The 17,884-nt window shown below is 40.9% G+C and overlaps 1 protein-coding gene across 8 annotated transcripts in view; it reads left to right on the forward strand.

The window, feature by feature from the left end:
- Positions 1-17,884, forward strand: part of MACC1 (MET transcriptional regulator MACC1) — a 203,505-nt gene that overhangs the window by 159,727 nt on the left and 25,894 nt on the right. For 6 of the 8 annotated variants that reach the window (XM_066354193.1, XM_066354192.1, XM_066354195.1 and 3 more), the window contains exon 2: positions 15,922-16,044. In XM_066354193.1, the coding sequence (XP_066210290.1) occupies positions 15,930-16,044 (115 nt within the window). In that variant the 5' untranslated portion in view covers positions 15,922-15,929. Of the gene's footprint in view, positions 1-9,109; positions 9,157-11,613; positions 11,640-15,921; positions 16,045-17,884 lie in introns of those variants that run through there. The other 2 variants (XM_066354196.1, XM_066354194.1) reach the window with 2 other exon arrangements.

The following is a 17,884-nucleotide window of genomic DNA, read 5'->3' on the forward strand; positions in this document are numbered from 1 at the left end:
AACTTGGGCTCTTGATCCCTCTTGATGGCCCATCCAATGCCTAATTCTGGTTCAGAAAAGTCCCTGGGACTTTACCCACACACTATTTTAATTAGCGCCAGGTTTTTCCCAGCACTCTTGAAAGAGGATCAGACATTGCGTTGATCAATATCCTTCTGGCAGTGGTTTGCTTCCTCTGTGCCCCCGGGTATCCTGTGCTCTCAGGGACATCAAATATATGGAGTCTTCTAGAGGTCTCTTTACTAACACCCAAACTTCAGACCTTCCTGTTGTTCCCTTCTCTACCTGGAGAGTCAGCATGGCAACCGGAGGGCAGTCTGCCTGATGACTCGGCTATTTCAGGGTTTCACCACTAGAGAGCGGTGTTTTCTTACGATCCTTGAAAATTTTAATGTTGAAATGGTTTTTATTGAATAAATATGTCTTTAAGTGAAATCACCTCTCCATTCTAGTGGACAAAATAAGTCTGTGTGTTGCAAGGTGTAAAAGTGAAAAGAAACAATAAATGGTAGCTTTGGAGACATTTCTCCTAAAAGCCATGATGTTAACGCTGCAATATTTGATTCCGATTTCTCTGCACTTTTCTGTTCCATCTGAAAAATTGAGCGTGAAAAATCATGACTTTGAACTTTGCAGCTCACAGGTGGCTTTTAAAAACTTTATACACTATATCCAAAGTCTGTCTGAAATGTTTGACATCATATAATTACATTCGGGTTTCTTAGTTTTCGTAGGAGGCTCTTGTAAAATAAGCCATGCTCGCCAGTTGACTCACTCCTCAGTTTGTTGGTAGTGAGCACACAGGACATGTGCAGCTTCTACTACCGGAAAGAAGAATTTGGTATGTATCATGTTAAATTTAAAGATGGCCGAGAAAGAAGAACAAGTCATCACTAAGATTACACAAAATCTGTATCTTAGCTATACTTATTAAATATGAAAAATGCAGGACCCCATAATTCTTTATTCAGAAAGTTAAAACCTTAGGGGCGTTAGTTTGGCATAGGGGCTAGGCAGGGGCAGAGCCAGGGGAAAGCAGAGCTGAAAGAGGCCGCCCCCCGCCCCCCGGGTAGGCCTGGGAGGAGGAAGAGAGAGAATCTCACGTTTGCACCCTTGTTGAGTTTAAGAAAATCTTAAACTGTCTTTAATTTTTGTTAAAATCCCAAATCACTTACCCCTTTTCAAACAGCACAATTTTACTTTGAAGCCAATGTTGAGATTGGCCTCTATCTTGTAACAAAAATAAACAACTGGCAATCAGGGAACCTATGATCTGGTGTTGTCCTGATCACCAACGATGTGTTTTCAGAAGAGTCGTTGCTCCATGGTTCATATCTATAAAAGGAGACAACAGAAGTTGATCCACTGGTCTTGCAAATGGGAGGGCCTGGCCGGAGACTGAGAAGGGAAGGGGGTGGGGAGCAACTCACTCTCTGGCTTCAGCTCCTGCGTCTCTGTCCACGCAGCGGAAAGCTCTGAACTTCAGCGTCTTGTGGCCGTTCCCGGAGCCGCGCTGCGGAATCCTGCCGTGGACCCTGCACCAGCGCCTCCTCGGGTAGCCCAGCGCCTGCCAGGGTGGCGTCTCCTGGCCCTTCCAGCACTTGTCAGCAGAGTCCGCTGGTAGCCTTGCATCCCGCTGAGTGGTACCTCCTCCGTAGATCCAGTTCTGGTTCTGTAGAGTCCAGCTGTGTTTCCCCACTAGAGTGTGCAACGTACCTCATCCCGGCTGTCTGAGCACCTGCTGCATGTACCTCCCCCATGGCCCAGGTCTGACATACAGTGTGTCCGTAAAGTCATGGTGCACTTTTGACCGGTCACAGGAAAGCAACAAAAGACGAGAGAAATGTGAAATCTGCACCAAATAAAAGGAAAACTCTCCCAGTTTCATACCTCTCCAGTGCAGTTCGATGTGGGCTCACGCACAGAGTTTTGAGGGCTCCTTAGGTAGCTATCCCGTATAGCCTCTACAGACTCGTCACTGACTGATGGCCTACCAGAACGGGGTTTCTCCACCAAACTGCCGGTTTCCTTCAACTGCTTATCCCACCAAGTAATGTTATTCCTATGTGGTGGTGCTTCATTATAAACGCACCGATATTCACGTTGCACTTTGGTCACGGATTCGAATTTAGTGAGCCACAGAACACACTGAACTTTCCTCTGTACCGTCCACTGTATCTCGACTGGCATGGCCGTGGGCTGCTCTGCAGTATACACGGTGTTATGTCATCATCTGCGCATGTGCACATGCTGCCACATCATCCTACAGAAATTGGGAGTTTTCCTTTTATTTGGTGCAGATTTCACATTTCTGTCATCTTTTGTTGCTTTCCTGTGACTGGTCAAAAGTGCACCATGACTTTACGGACACACTGTAGAGGCCCCGTGCTGGGTGTTTCAGGACCTCTCGAGGCACCCCAGAAATGCATGGAGGCGGGCCCCTGGGCTCCCCCACCTCTTCCTCCTCCCTCCTGTGTCCTGGCCCTGGGGTAGTAGTCCTTCCTGCAGGTATCCACATCTAGATTCAGTCACATTGGCATTCGTTCTTTCAGCCTTCCACCTCCCTCTGGTAGGAAAGCCTCGTAGGGCTTCTGTTTTTTGTACTGGACCTTGAGTGCTCCAGTACCAGCCGTGTTGCCCGAGTCACTTGCAGAGACCGGTAAGATGTCCACTAGGGAAGAGCGTTCAGCTTAGTGAAGCTGCTGCTACAGACGAGCAGGCCATTCGTGCAATACTGGTTCTTTGTCTTCTGAGCTTTTAATACTGTCCCTTATATTAGGCTTTGTGCACATAAGTGCCAGTGTGTTCTTCAAGGAAAGACTGAATTTTCATCAAACAGAAAACAAACATTATTGGGAGTAATACATTTCTTTGTCAGTGTGAAATTGAATTTGGTAACAGCAGAAGTAAGGATATGCCTACTGGTCATTCTGTCATTAACAGTTCCCGGTCAGGCTCTCAAGAAAAGGTGGTTATTATCAGGGAAAGAGCTTGGGATGAAAACCCTTTTGTTCTTCTTGTTCTGACATAAAACTGACAGATTCTGGCTTTGTTGCTGTTTGAAACCATGAACTTCACCAGGACTTTTATGCTTTAGAATGATCTGTGCAGGCCACGGGAGTGAGAAAAGGCATCGCCAGTTTCTTTTTGAACAAAAGCATCAACGAAGAGGAATGTTTGCTTGTCAGGCCTCAACTCTTATATTCATTTGTCAGCTCTGCAAAGTTTGTGCTAAGAAGAAAAACTTATTTAATGTTAAAGATCCAGTCGTGATTTGTTAGTTAACTTTTGGCTTTAAATATACAAATGCTAATAATAATTAAAATATTAGGATAAAAATGTTTTGAATAAAGGAAGCTAAGAGGAAAACTTTAAAATTAAACATTTAGTTTGGCATCATTGTAATTATCTTCACTATTCAGCAGACAAAAATGATATGGTATATATTTGAGCAAACATATAAAATGGTTCTGATTTATTTCTTTAGCACCATAAGCCTGGACAATTGGATAACTGTCTTTCTACCTTTAGAGTACCACGTATTTACGGTTAGTTCATATCCTAGATGACCTTCTTTTAATATTAAGTCACTTTGGGATATAAAAGACTGGCGTCAATCACGCTAAGAGTTTATTTAATAAAGCCACTTAGGGTTTATTTAGATTATCACTTCATGAGACTGTCCCTGTGAGCTTAGAAAACAAATAAATGCTTGAAATTAATAACCAAACTAGGTCAGGAGTGAGCTATTCAAATATTCATGAAATGAGGTCTTAGGATGGATGTAGACTCAAGAATCTAGACATTTATTAGCTTTCAAATGTATGAATCTGAAGATAATTTAAGAAAGAAACTATTTGTGATTGTGTGGTCTACTTATTTATAATGAGCCACTGTTATAACCCTCTAATATAGCATTGATTGCAATATAATTTACAAGGTAGGATAGAAATCAGAGTCTCATATACTTTCCTGGATCTCTGTTTCTTTCCTTCATCTTTTCATATATTTGCAGGCAGCCTTTCTCACTTTGGTCTAGAACTGCTAGATGATGGGACTTAAATATGTCACTTCTTGGCTAGTCTTTCCAGAGCTTTTGCACTGTGGTTGGCATCTCTTCAGAGAAAGCCAGCTGTTCATATAAACTACCTATATGGCAGATTTGCAAACTACCTAGAAAACCTTCACAGACTTCTATCAGTTTGTTGCACATTAATTTTGGTCTGTGAATCCAGTTAGTTCTTCATAAATTTTTAAGGGGAAATAAAAATCATTCAACATTCACTCTATAATTATTTATTGAGCACCTACTATGTACTAAAGAACTGATCTAGGTTCTAGGGATATGAGAGTGAGCAAAGTAGACCAAGAAATAAATCTTGACCTTTATGGAGATTGCATTCTAGTGTAGGAAGATGGGACATAACAAAATTAATTAGCCATATATATAAAGCATATTTAGCTGTTGTAAGTTGTATGGAGAAAAATAAGACAGAGAAATGCAACAAGGGATGTGTGTTGTGTTAATTAATTTTCAATAGGAGGCCAGAAAACACTCATTAATGAGGTGATATTTTAGTAAATATCTGAGATGCTGAGAAAGTCACATAAATATCTAGGGAAAAGGAAAACAGCATGTGCAGAAGCCCTGAGGCAGGATTTCTCTGTGCTCTGTGGGTTCAAGGTACAGCAAGTAACCAGTGTGGCTGGAGTCATAGTAGGAAGGAGAGGGACCCGTTACCAGGTCCCTTTGGGCTCATAAGGATCAGAGATGCTTTCAGATTACAAAGTGGGTTATGGAGAGGAAACATGAGTAAGTCAGGAAGTAAAAGCAACCTGAGCAACAAACAGGCAAGGCTTTAACGAATAGGAACCCCATTGTGGATTTAACAGGAGCTCTGGCCATGTCGTGGAAATTCTTGTAGTTGTCCTTCAGAAGGGCGACTCAAGGCCTTCTACATTAGTGCCTTCAGGGACATTGCCCACAGGTTACTCTGCATGTAGTCCTTGACGGTGTGGACGTCAGGGGAAGATGCTTGGGCTTTGGCTTCTGACTCGTACTTCCAGCTGTGTGATAATTGAGTCAATTCATTCACTTCTGTGTATCTCAGTTTCCTTACTGCAAAATGGACACAATAATATCCCCCATCCCCAGCGCCGTTGTGCTCGCGAGAAGAGATAACAGATGTCAAGTACATAGAACCCTGTCTGGCACAGATTTTGCCGGGTAACTGTTTTCTGTTACGAGTTACTGCAAATCCAAGTAAACCTACATTCCACAATATCGTTCCTACTTCTGCTAGATTTCTCTTGTTTTCAGTCTCTTTGTTTTCCATCATTTTATTTAAGTCACAATGACTTAAAAATATTTAAAAGAATTTTTTTTTCACTTTGTTTCTCTATTCCTCTTCCCTTTGTAACTAAGCAAACTTAATTTTGTATTTTATTTTTTTACTTTTCTTCATAGATTAAAATCTTTTTAAAGAATGTTTTTACTTCCTTTCACAGGTTTTGTAAGTGCCATCTCATTTTTACCTTGGGCATCCAACTCAATCCTAAGAGACTTTCTTATTTCTTGTCTCTCTTGTATGATTACATGTCATTTTCACTCAGTTTATGGTTGTTTTTTTTTTTTAAACTGAGTTTATTTGGATGCTCACCTTGGTTATTGGTTGAATACCAGAAGATATAATTTAGAAAACTGTTTTAATATAGTCTTATAAAAGCTCTGGGCTATTGATAGAATTTGTGGCTGGGCTATTGATAAAATTTTAAAGAGCAAGTTGTCTCTTGTTAGTTCTTATCCTCGCAAATTATAGGCCTCTGTACAAATAACAATTTCTTGGTGATTCAGGTTCGATTTTTCTACCTTTTAGAGAGAACTGATACTGTTAATCCTTTGTAGTCTCACCAGGAGGTTGGAGAGAAATGTGATATATGTGTAGAAATCTGAAATAGGGAGCAAAAGGGAATACTGAAAAATGTATCAATCCAAAAGAAAAAGAAAAAAAGAATAGAGAAATAAAAGGATGTGAGTAAAACACAACATGATGTGGTAGAAAATAGAAATCATGAGTTTTTAAGTAAATGTAAAAAGATAGAACTTGACTATTTAAAGATAGATTAACAACCTGTGAATTTAAAAAAAAAAAAATCCAGATATTTGTTATGTATAGTGGCATACTTAATAACCAGCCAAAAGGGTTGAAATAAAGAGAAAAGGATGCTGGATAAATATTGTATTTTTTACATTTAAGACATCATTCATTTTAAGACACCCCCTCATTTGATGAAATATCAGAAAGGAAACATCTAAACTCTGACATCAATTGCATAATGCATCTTAATTTCAGAGATATTTAACTGGGTAAAATGTGTGGAATATAAGAAAACTCCTGTTACCAAGTTACATTCAGAACCAAGGCTTAGGCTAAAAGCAGGTTTTTACATTATCTGAATGTCCAAAGTGTCTTCGTCTAGATCTTATAATTCTAAGAGAAAGAAAGGACATAAGGAGACAGTGATCCCAACAAAGCATACTGAGGGAGATAGTTTTTGTCCCTCGACCCTAGAGAATAGCTGGTGTTGGAGGTGACCCCTAGGCTATCCCAGGACGGGTCTCGCCGCCCATAGGAAGAGGTTTTTCCTTTATCGCTGTGAAATCCCATGTCCAGTGCAACGTCCCAGGGCTCTTCGCCTCAGGAAGGGTTGCCTAGCAAGGATGGGCATTTGGAGCTGCCAGGTATTGTATTCTGTCTAGTAGCATGTTTGTCTAAAACAAAACAAAACTAAACGAACGTATTTCCATCTCCTTGTAATTATGATTTGGGGACTCTCTGTCATCAGACTCTCCTGGGAATTTTGATAAAAATAATGATATCTGGGTGGCACATCCTGGACATCTGCATTTTTTTTTAAAGTTCTGTAGTTGATTTTGATGCAGAAGATGAGTTGAGAACCATTATTTTACACTAAACTCCTTAGGGCAACCAGTTAGAAGGCCGGAAGCGAGACCATCACAAAATTCTGGAAAAGCAGTCCAGGAGGTCCCGACGTGGCACCAGGTTGTGTTGTGGGCACAAGTCTGAGTCTCCTGTACGTTTCTCCAGCTGAACACAGGAACCCAACAGTGCCCACCGAGCAGTGCGAGTTTCAGCAGAAGGACACACCGCTCCAACTTGAATATTGCACTGGCTTTATTATTTTTTATTTTATTTTATTTTTTTCTGAAGCTGGAAACGGGGAGAGACAGACAGACTCCCGCATGCGCCCGACTGGGATCCACCCGGCATGCCCACCAGGGGCGATGCTCTGCCCACCAGGGGGCGATGCCCTGACCCTTCCGGGGCGTCACTCTGCCGAGACCAGAGCCACTCCAGCGCCTGAGGCAGAGGCCAAGGAGCCATCCCCAGCGCCCGGGCCATCTTTGCTCCAATGGAGCCTTGGCTGTGGGAGGGGAAGAGAGAGACAGGGGGGGGGGGTGGAGAAGCAAATGGGCGCCTCTCCTATGTGCCCTGGCTGGGAATTGAACCCGGGTCCCCCGCACGCCAGGCCCTCTACCGCTGAGCCAACCGGCCAGGGCTGCACTGGCTTTAAATGGGAAGAGTGATGGAGAGGAAAAGAAAGGACAGGCTCCTTCTGGAAAGTTCCTTTGGGCCACTAAGTGAGGCGGTTCAATTTTTCAGACTGATTTAAGAAAATAAAAAGGACAGTGATAGCTGGTTTTATTTATTCCATTCTGGATGGTTTCCTTTGTATTTAATTTGCTGTTTTTATTAGAAGTTAACACCTGAAGTAGGATGGCAAAATGTAATTTCAACATTAAAATTAGTCATTTCTGTACGATTCAGATATGGTTCTTCATAATGGTTCTAAATATTTCAAAAATCTGTTCAAATAGAAGGAATTTACATTGAATATTTTCCATCCTCAATGTGGTACCGTGTATTTCTACCCTACTGTGTGTAATTACAGTAACCGATTAGCTTGGCTTTTCCTGGACTGACAGATTTTACAGTTTCAATATGTAAAACTCAATACCTCTTATTAATCACTGTAATTTTTTTTTGCACTAAGTAAATGATATGAATATTTCTGAAGATTGTATGGGAAAAGTAGATGGTCGGATTGACAAGATCTACCGCTTTGTGTTCCACTGAGAATTTTCTGCTTCGTTAACCTTACTCACCGTCTCCCTCTGAGATGGCAATCACTTGCGGTCCGAACCTCCGGGAAAAGTTTTGGCTCTCTCCGTTTTCTTCTTCAGACTTCTTTTGCACTCCATTAATACTTGTTACTGCCTCCCAATAAGTGACATTTTGAAGACTTAATTATCTCTCAGAAAGGAAATGAACTTCCAGTTCCCAGTTTCCAGAAGAGTGAAGCTTTACTACAAAGAAAATTTCCTTCTTTAGCTACATTCTATCCATATATACATATATAACTGCACCTATCTTCCTATCTGAATAGAGACATCTATATGGTGGACACATGTTAGTATTTTTCAAGTTTGTGCTTTCATAAACAGTTCATACTACGCATACAATTCTGTTTACAGAATTGACCAAAAAGAAAAGAAAAACCACTGTGATTCCGTGAAACACTAAAAATTAGATGTGGTAAATTGTTTAGAATTTATGGGAAACTCCTGCTTTACACATCGGATGATGTGGCACTCACTGTGTGTGTTCCTTTCTCTAATCTTATCGGTTCCCTGGAATGTTTCCTTGTGCTCTTTCTCACAATTATTAGCGCATGAACGCTCTGTTCTCAACAGCGACTTAACATTCATGTTTACCCTCTGTCAAGAAGGTAAATTTGCCAGATGATATATAAATGACTCATTCACACCAGTGTTCTCAGTTCAGACCAAGGAAGACTGTGGCTGTGCATACAAAATATTTGTCAACATGTTTTCATCTCTTGGCAAAGAATATTGGGAATCTTATAATTAATTCTATCCCTGTAGCAGTGGGGCAAGTGTCGGCTGAATCAAGTTAGGTTTTATTTGCGAAAGAAATGACAGATCCCAATAATACGGTAATTTTTCAATTATCCTCTTTAGAGGATAATTTTATCAAGTAGGACAATCAATGAAGCTAAAATGGCAATTCAAATTCCACAGTGATTTTTCTGCTGCTTCTTTTACAATATTCCGTAAGTATCATTGTCAGTAGCCACTCATTCCTCTTGCTTAAACAGACAGAATTGGCACAGATGTGAAAAAGAAAATAGAAACCTGCTGTTTTAAGCAGTTATTTGGTGTAAGTTGGGGACTTACGGTATTTAATTTAATCTTTACAACATTTTTTTTAAAAGACAGCTTCCTTGAGATGTAATTCACATTCTATTACAACTATTTTAAGTCGATATTTATTTTATGCTCTATTGATGAGAAAAGTGATGCTCAAACCAGTGAATTCGTTTGTAAGCTTTGCTTTGAGCCCATATCTGTCTAATTTCAAAGCCTGCATTCTTGCTCCAGCGCCTCGAGGCCTCTGCTGTCAGGAGCCCAGCACCCTTTCTGTCAGGATTAATGCAAACAGCTGCTAAAATGTCTTGTAAAGAGTGTCTTGTTTGGTAGGAGGTATGATTCTAGAGGAGCGTGAGGCCGGGGACCTCTTTATTTCACCCTCAGTAAGTTAAATATTTTATTATTTGTGCTTCAAGGTCCTAAAATCTAACGGATTATTCCATGTCACATGAAATAGCATCAGACTTTTAAAAGATTGTATATTTTACTCTTACAGAATTTGTGGAATGGGTAAAACCAGTTATTCTTGTACCCACCTTCTTATGGAGCTCAGATAAGGAATTGACAGTTTGATTTCTGAACCCGCTTCCTAGGACAATTCATTTAACCTCTCTGCAGCTCGCTTTTATCCTCTGTAAAATGAGCACTCTTCTTTTTTATAATGGTGCTTTTCTCTTTTCTTCATGATCACTTCTATTGGCAGTCATTTCCCGTGGGTCTGAAGGCTCAGGGTTTCCAACCTGGTGAACCACGACTGGCTACATCATGTGCAATGCTCAGTGCAAAATGAAAACATGGGACTTGTTCAAAATGTATAAAATATTTCAAGATGGCAACAAAGGGCATTACACCAAGCATAAGGCCTTTCTGAAAATGGGACCCTGTGTGACTGCACAGGTCACATGTCCATGTGTTGGGCCCTTCTGTGTACTTGGTGAAGATCTCCTGGGATCAAGAATGATGCCTGATGCTCTCTGGCAACAAGGCCAGGGCATAATCCCAAATCTTGCTTCCTTCGGAAAGGACGGTCTGACCCATGGGGAGGAAACGTGATGTAGGGTTCAAACGCTTGTTCTCTAGAGCAGTGGTCCCCAACCCCCAGGCCGCGGACCAGTACTGGTCCGTGGGCCATTTGGTACCGGTCTGCAGAGAAAGAATAAATAACTTACATTATTTCTGTTTTATTTATATTTAAGTCTGAATGATGTTTTGTTTTTAAAAAGTAGCAGATTCCCTCTGTTACATCCGTCTAAGACTCACTCTTGACGCTTGTCTCGGTCACGTGATACATTTATCTGTCCCACCCTAAAGGCCAGTTCGGGAAAAAATTTTCTGACATTAAACCGGTATGTGGCCCAAAAAAGGTTGGGGACCACTGGTCTAGAATCTGGTATCTTTAACTTGAAACATTGGCTGTGCTGCTTAACACCTATATAATCTTGGGCAGATAAATCCCTTAAACCTAGCTGGAAAATACTTTGAACCTACCGATGGCTAAAAATAGCAATTTTCACTATATAATGACGACCATAAATATAATGACTTCAAAAGAACACATTTAAAAGGAGTAATTCTTTCAAATGGTATTGCTTCCTTGGTTACTATTTTATAAACTCACCTTACCCCTCCCCGCAAAATGACAGATCTTTTGCTAAGTTGTACAGTTAGTAAATGTTCTCAGTTACTTCAGGCCTCATTTAAACAGCAAACGAAAAGAAGAGCAAAACTTGACTCATCGTTTTTCAAGGAAATAAAATAATGAATCACGTAGAATCAGGAAAAGTGTATTGTTAAAGGCAAATTGACAAGAATGTGTCCCCAACTAAGTGGGTAGTAGACTATCTTTTCCCACTTACTTATTCCAACAAGGACTGACTCATGCTTCTTCAGATAAAGTTTTAAAGACTCCTGTTTAGGACAGCACTCGCCACTGAGCATGAAGTTGAACTGGAAGAAAACACAGGGAAATGATAGCTGTGGCTGGCTATTTGCACCTGTGTAAACAAGCCTGCCTTCCACAGGTCAGCATCACGGCCTTCCAGCCAAGGGCTTTTCTCTTATACTGCCTCTCCCCGTATCCGTAGAAAGAAAGAAAGAAAAAATGAAGTCCCGTGAGGAATGTATGTGTGTGTTCGTGTGTATGTGCACATAAAATTACTGGGAGGAGGAGAGGGTTTGTTGGGGGATACTGGGAGCAGCCAGAGAATAGGGGGGAATCCATTTATCCAGGGAGATAAATTAACATGGTGGTTTTCGGAATGCAGTTCTGAAATGTGCCTCCCCGAACCATGGCATTCACTTGGTTTCTTCGCTCCAAATGCAAATTCTTGGGTGCAAGATCAGAAACACTGGAAGCCGGTCCAGCAGTGTTTGATCAAGCCTCCAGGTGATTTGATTACAGCTGAGATTTAGAACCACCGGCTTAAAGGACAGTGAAGATCTGCTTGGGTGACGGAAGAACAGGGCTACCCCATAAAGAATTTTAGCTAATCCCCCACTTGGGCCTTTGTTTCTGAGATGTTAGGATTCTCTATTCTCTCTTTTTTTTAAAAAAAAATTTTATTGATTGATTTTTTTAGAAAGAGAGGAGTGAGAGAGAGAGACAGAGAGAGAGAGAAGGGGGAGGAGCAGGAAGCATCAACTCCTATATGTGCCTTGACCAGGCAAGCCCAAGGTTTCGAACCGGCGACCTCAGTGTTCCAGGTCGACGCTTTATCCCACTGCGCCACCACAGGTCAGGCCTATTCCTGGTTCTTATGTAGGTGAGAACTTCTAACTGCACTTGATTGGGTTATAACTATTTTATTTTTACACTAAGAGTTGTTCCCCTTAAAGGAATCTTGGGTATAAATTGGTTCTTTCTGCTCTTCTCTTCACAAGAGGTTAGAGTTGAGGTATATCCATCTAAATTGGCTTTCAACTTAAAATGTACTTTATCTTTTTGGAAGATACGTTTTCATCTAAAAAAATTTTTTTTTAATTTTATTTTGATTTGCTTAGTTTTGTTGAAAGATATGAACTTAGTTTTCCTATCGCAAAGTTTTGGCTACCTGTGGCCACTAACTTTTGGATTTGGACATTATACTTGGTAGACTTAACCACAGCATTTTGAAGACGTGCCAGGAAACTTGAGGTTTCAGTGCAAATTGCATGTTGCATCATTCAGCTTTGTGCCCATCCTTCCAGCTAGCAAAGGAAAAAGAACTGCTGTTGCACCATTTGATGTTTTAAAGTATGGCACCTTATGAAATACTTTTTGCATTTGTTTATTCATCATGTTTGGAAAATACGCCTTTCCCCCTCCTTTTCTTTCCTTACTTTACTTGTTCTTTATATCAGAAAAAGATTTTTATTATTACTTTTTTAAATGAGATAAACCTCTTTGAAATAAAATGTCAAGAACTGGAAAGAAGATTATGACAAAAAAGAAGAGTCAGCTGTGCCCTGGCCGGTTGGCTCAGTGGTAGGGCATCAGCCCGGCATGTGGATGTCCCGGGTTCGATTCCAGTCCAGGCACACAGGAGAGGTGCCCATCTGCTTCTCGCCCCTCCTCCCTTTCTCTCTCTCTCTTTCTCTCTTCCCCTGCCACAGCCATGGTTTCATTTGAGCAAGTTGGCCCAGGCTGCTGAGGATGGCTCCATGGCCTCAGGTGCTAAAATAGCTTGGTTACCAAGCAACGGAGCAGTGGCCCCAGATGGGCAGAATATTGCCCTATAGGGGGCTTGCCAGGTGGATCCAGTTGGGCACATGTGGGATTCTATCTGTCTGCTTTCCTGCCTCTCACTTAATAAAAGAAGGAGGGGGGAGGAGGAGGGGGAAACAGGAGGGAGAGAAGGAGGAGGAGGAGGAGGAAGAAGAAGAAGAAGAAGAAGAGGAAGAAGAGGAAGAAGGAGAAGAAGAAAGAATCATTTGCAAGATGTGCGGTTAACACAGGAGTTAAGTGTGACTGGGAATTTGAACTAGAACCTGGGATAATCTCAGAATATACTTTTGGGAACCTCGAGTCTGAGAAAGGGTTTACGGCAGTGGTCCCCAACCTTTTTTGGGCCACAGACCAGTTTAATGTCAGAAAATACTATTTTCACGGACCGGCCTTTAGGGTGAGACGGATAAATGTATCATGTGACCAAGACAAGCGTCAAGAGTGAGTCTTAGATGGATGTAACAGAGGGAATCTGGTCAATTTTTAAAAATAAAACATCGTTCAGACTTAAATATAAATAAAACGGAAATAATGTAAGTTATTTATTTTTTCTTTGCGGACTGGTACAGGTCCGCAGCCTGGGGGTTGGGGACCACTGGTTTACAGTATCCTGAGTTATCGCTCTATGAGGTAGCTGTAATGTGTATGAGTAATTATTTCTGAGTCAATCATTCATCAGCTATTTGACCTTGTAGTTTACTTATGTCTCATTGCTGCTATTCATTTTTGTGCTCTGTTCAATCTGATTTAAAATAACTTTTTAGCAGGATACAAAAGTAATATACAGAAATTTGTTGCATTTCTGTACACTAATAATGAATAACCAGAAGAAGACATTAAGAAAACAATCCTATTTACAATTGCATCAAACAGAATAAAAAACCTAGGCTAAGTCTCATCCATGGGATACCTACATTTAGTACATTTTGATGCTTTTAGTTGTAATTCATCTGTGTTCATAGTTACATAATTACATTGAATTAAAGCACAATTTATTTAGCCATTCATATGACAAAGAATATTTTGGTTGATTTGGCTTTTTTGTTAATATAATATAATGAACATTTATGTATGTGTCTTCTGATGAACATATGCAAGGTTTTACTAGAACAAATAACTAGGATTGGAATTGCTGAGTACTAAGCATCTTCCTAGAAAAGCCGGATTGATTTCTACGTGATTATGCTTATTCATACTTCCTCTATGGGTGTATAGGATTTGTCCTTTGCTCAGTAACTTCGCCAATAATTGGTGCTGCCAGATTTTAATGTTTTTGCACATTTGACTTTGGTAATTGTATCTCATGTGGCTTCATTTAGCCTTTCCCTTATTACCAATAATTAGAGCATATTTTAAAATATAGGGCTCACCTGTGTTTATTTTTTGTGAGGAATGATTGTTCAGATCCCCCCCCCAAGTTTTTTATGTTTTTATTTTGCCTTGTGATTTGTAGAAATCTTTGATATATTTTGGAATTCTGTCTTTTTTTCTTTTTTAGTCATATGTAATGGATGTATCTTCTCCTAGTTTTTGCCTGGTGAGGGTGAGTTTGGTTCTGGGGTTATTTTGTGTCCTTTAGTCTACTTCTGTTCGACTTTGTGTTGTCTTACTCAGCACTGATTTATAATAAATGCTGGTACCTGCTGGTGCACATTACTCTTGTGATCTTCTTCTGGATTATCTTGAATATTATTAGCCCCTTTTCTTTTTGGTGTGATTTATTTTCTTTTCAAAATTTTAAATTAAATTTATTGGGGTAACATTGGTTTAATAAGATCATATAGACTTCAAGTATACATTTCTATGATACATGATCTGTATATTGCATCGTGTACCCACCGCCCCAAATCAAATCATTTTCTGTCACCATATATTTGGACCTCTTTACACTTCACTGCCCTCCCACCACCCTCTGGTAACCACCATACTGTTGCCTGTACCGTTGGGATTCAGTTTTTTTTTTTGTTTTTTTTTGTTTTTTTTTTTTTTTTTTTTTTTTTTTCATTTTTCTGAAGCTGGAAACAGGGAGAGACAGTCAGACAGACTCCCACATGCGCCCGACCGGGATCCACCCGGCACGCCCACCATGGGGCGACGCTCTGCCCACCAGGGGGCGATGCTCTGCCCATCCTGGGCATCGCCATGTTGCGACCAGAGCCACTCTAGCGCCTGAGGCAGAGGCCAAGGAGCCATCCCCAGCGCCTGGGCCATGTTTGCTCCAATGGAGCCTTGGCTGCGGGAGGGGAAGAGAGAGACAGAGAGGAAAGCGCGGCGGAGGGGTGGAGAAGCAAATGGGCGCTTCTCCTGTGTGCCCTGGCCGGGAATCGAACCCGGGTCCTCCGCACGCTAGGCCGACGCTCTACCGCTGAGCCAACCGGCCAGGGCGGGATTCAGTTTTATATCCCACATATGAGTGAAATCATACTGTTCTTTGCTTTGTATGAATGGCTTCTTTTGCTTAGTACAATAGGCTCAAGGTTAATATATATTTTAAAATAGCTTAAGAATTATAAACACACATATTATATATATGTGTGTGATATATATATATGTCATTTATTATTTATACATAACATGTTATGATTTTTCTTGGAATTGAATTGAATGTATAGAAGGATTTGTGAAAGAATTCTAGCTTTGTGACTTTTAGTTTCCCAATCACCTAATAGGGAATGTCTATTTATTGAAATTTCACTTACTATTCTTTTTATAACCCTTGGGATTTTATTATTACTTTATTGTATGATTACAAATGCACTTCTAGGTTTTCTTATTTGTATCCAGGATCTGAATAATTTTCAATGGAGTGCTATACATATTTCATCCGGCATCCTACCAGAAGAGGGCCTATGAAGAGTATTTTTATATGCACTTTTCTATTTAAATATGTGTGATTACCTTGAGCTTGGTTTTCTGACAACCTGTCTGTGCACACAAACATGTTAGTGTATTTTTCACTTTGTAGGTGGAAAAATGATAACCAGTGAAAGAGCCCATTTTTGGTCAGGAGGAATTTCACGAAGTAGGTCCGAAGGAAATTTGATTGACATGGAAACCCGAAAATCCTCAAAAAATGGCAATATCACAGGTATGGATCTGTAGTATTTTTTTTTTCTCCATCACCAGCAAATTTGTGGATCTACCTCTGAAAAATGCTAAGAGATTAAAAGAATATAAAATTCAAATGGTATCATAGAAATATTTACACTATCGTTAAAAAGGTGAGCAAAATAGCGGAGCCAACAGATCGTAATACGTACCAGGAGGAGGCAACACTCACTGAAGGAGCGGTGCATGCAGTGAATAGTTAATGAATTTGGGGGGTGAAGACATCTCTGGATGTTGGAGTGGGCTACGAAATCTTTATGGAGCATAGAAGAAATTGATCCTTAGAGAAAAAGTGGTTTCAGGAATTAGATGGAACTCGTTTGATGAAAGTATGGAAATAGGAGAAATACAACTTTTCAAAATGCATTTCCAATTTTTAATATATGCCTCTTAAAACTTGTTTCAATTAAGATAATAGGTATAGTAAACACAGAAAAGTCTGACAGTTTACTTGAATTCATTTTTCTCTGTTGGCTGCCTCTTTGGCTTTTGGTTTTCTGTAAAGCAGGACCCGCTTCACAAAGTGCACCCAATCACTGCCAGTATTTATTGAGAAATGACCAAGCAGGAGTAGCTCTCAGCACAAAAAAGACACCTGTACGTGTGAGATATGTAGAAGTTCCTTACAGCCGATGTGCGACTATTTTAATGTGTTGCTGATTCTTAAAATACTTTTCAGAGTAATAACATGTCTCCATTTCAGAGTGGTAAACCCGTTCTTTGTCATTTTAAACTTGAAAAAGCTCAATGAACTCCTGCAAGTAGTAATTCTGATGTTTACTGTATATGAAAAAATTTAATGTTATTAACATTTACTAATACAAAGTTATCAGGAAATAATCTGAAAAGTGCATAATTGTCTATCTGGGCCCTGGCCGGTTGGCTCAGTGGTAGAGCATCGGCCTGGCGTGCAGAAGTCCCGGGTTCGATTCCCGGCCAGGGCACACAGGAGAAGCGCCCATCTGCTTCTCCACCCCTCCCCCTCTCCTTCCTCTATGACTCTCTCTTCCCCTCCCGCAGCCAAGGCTCCATTGGAGCAAAGATGGCCCGGGTGCTGGGGATGGCTCCTTGGCCTCTACCCCAGGCGCTAGAGTGGCTCTGGTCGTGACAGAGCGACGCCCCAGGGAGGCAGAGCATCGCCCCCTGGTGGGCAGAGCACCCCCCCTTGGTGGGCAGAGCGTCGCCCCTGGTGGGCGTACCGGGTGGATCCCAGTCGGTCGCATGCGGGAGTCTGTCTGACTGTCTCTCCCCATTTCTAACTTCAGAGAAAAAAAAATACAAAAAAAAATTAATAATTGTCTATCTGGCCTATTATTTAAATTTTATTTATTTATTTCTTCTTTTCTAAGTGAGAGGAGGGGAGATAGAGAGACAGACTCCTGCGTGCACCCCGACCAAGATCCACCCGGCAACCCGCTGTCTGGTGCGGAAGCTCTGACCATCTGGGACCATGCTCATAAACGGAGCTATTTTTGGCACCCGAGGCAGAGACTCCACAGAGCCATCCTCAATGACTGAGCCAACGCAGTCAAACCAATCGAGCTATGGCCACAGGAGGGAAAGGGGGGGAGGGGAGGGTTGGAAAAGCAGATGTTCACTTCTCCTGTGTGCCCTGACTGGAAATTGAACCCGGGACAACCACACGCTGGGCTGATGCTCTATTACTGAGCCAACCAGCCAGGGCCAAAAAATTATTTTAGTTATTAACAGATGTATTTGATATTTTTCACATATTGAATATTATCAGAAAAAATTAAATGAATAACTTTGATATACTGAGACCAACTATTCAGTGTTTATAAAAAATCTGGATAGCCCTG

The sequence above is a fragment of the Saccopteryx leptura genome, chromosome 12 (assembly GCF_036850995.1).
Source record: "Saccopteryx leptura isolate mSacLep1 chromosome 12, mSacLep1_pri_phased_curated, whole genome shotgun sequence".
Lineage (NCBI taxonomy): Eukaryota > Metazoa > Chordata > Mammalia > Chiroptera > Emballonuridae > Saccopteryx > Saccopteryx leptura.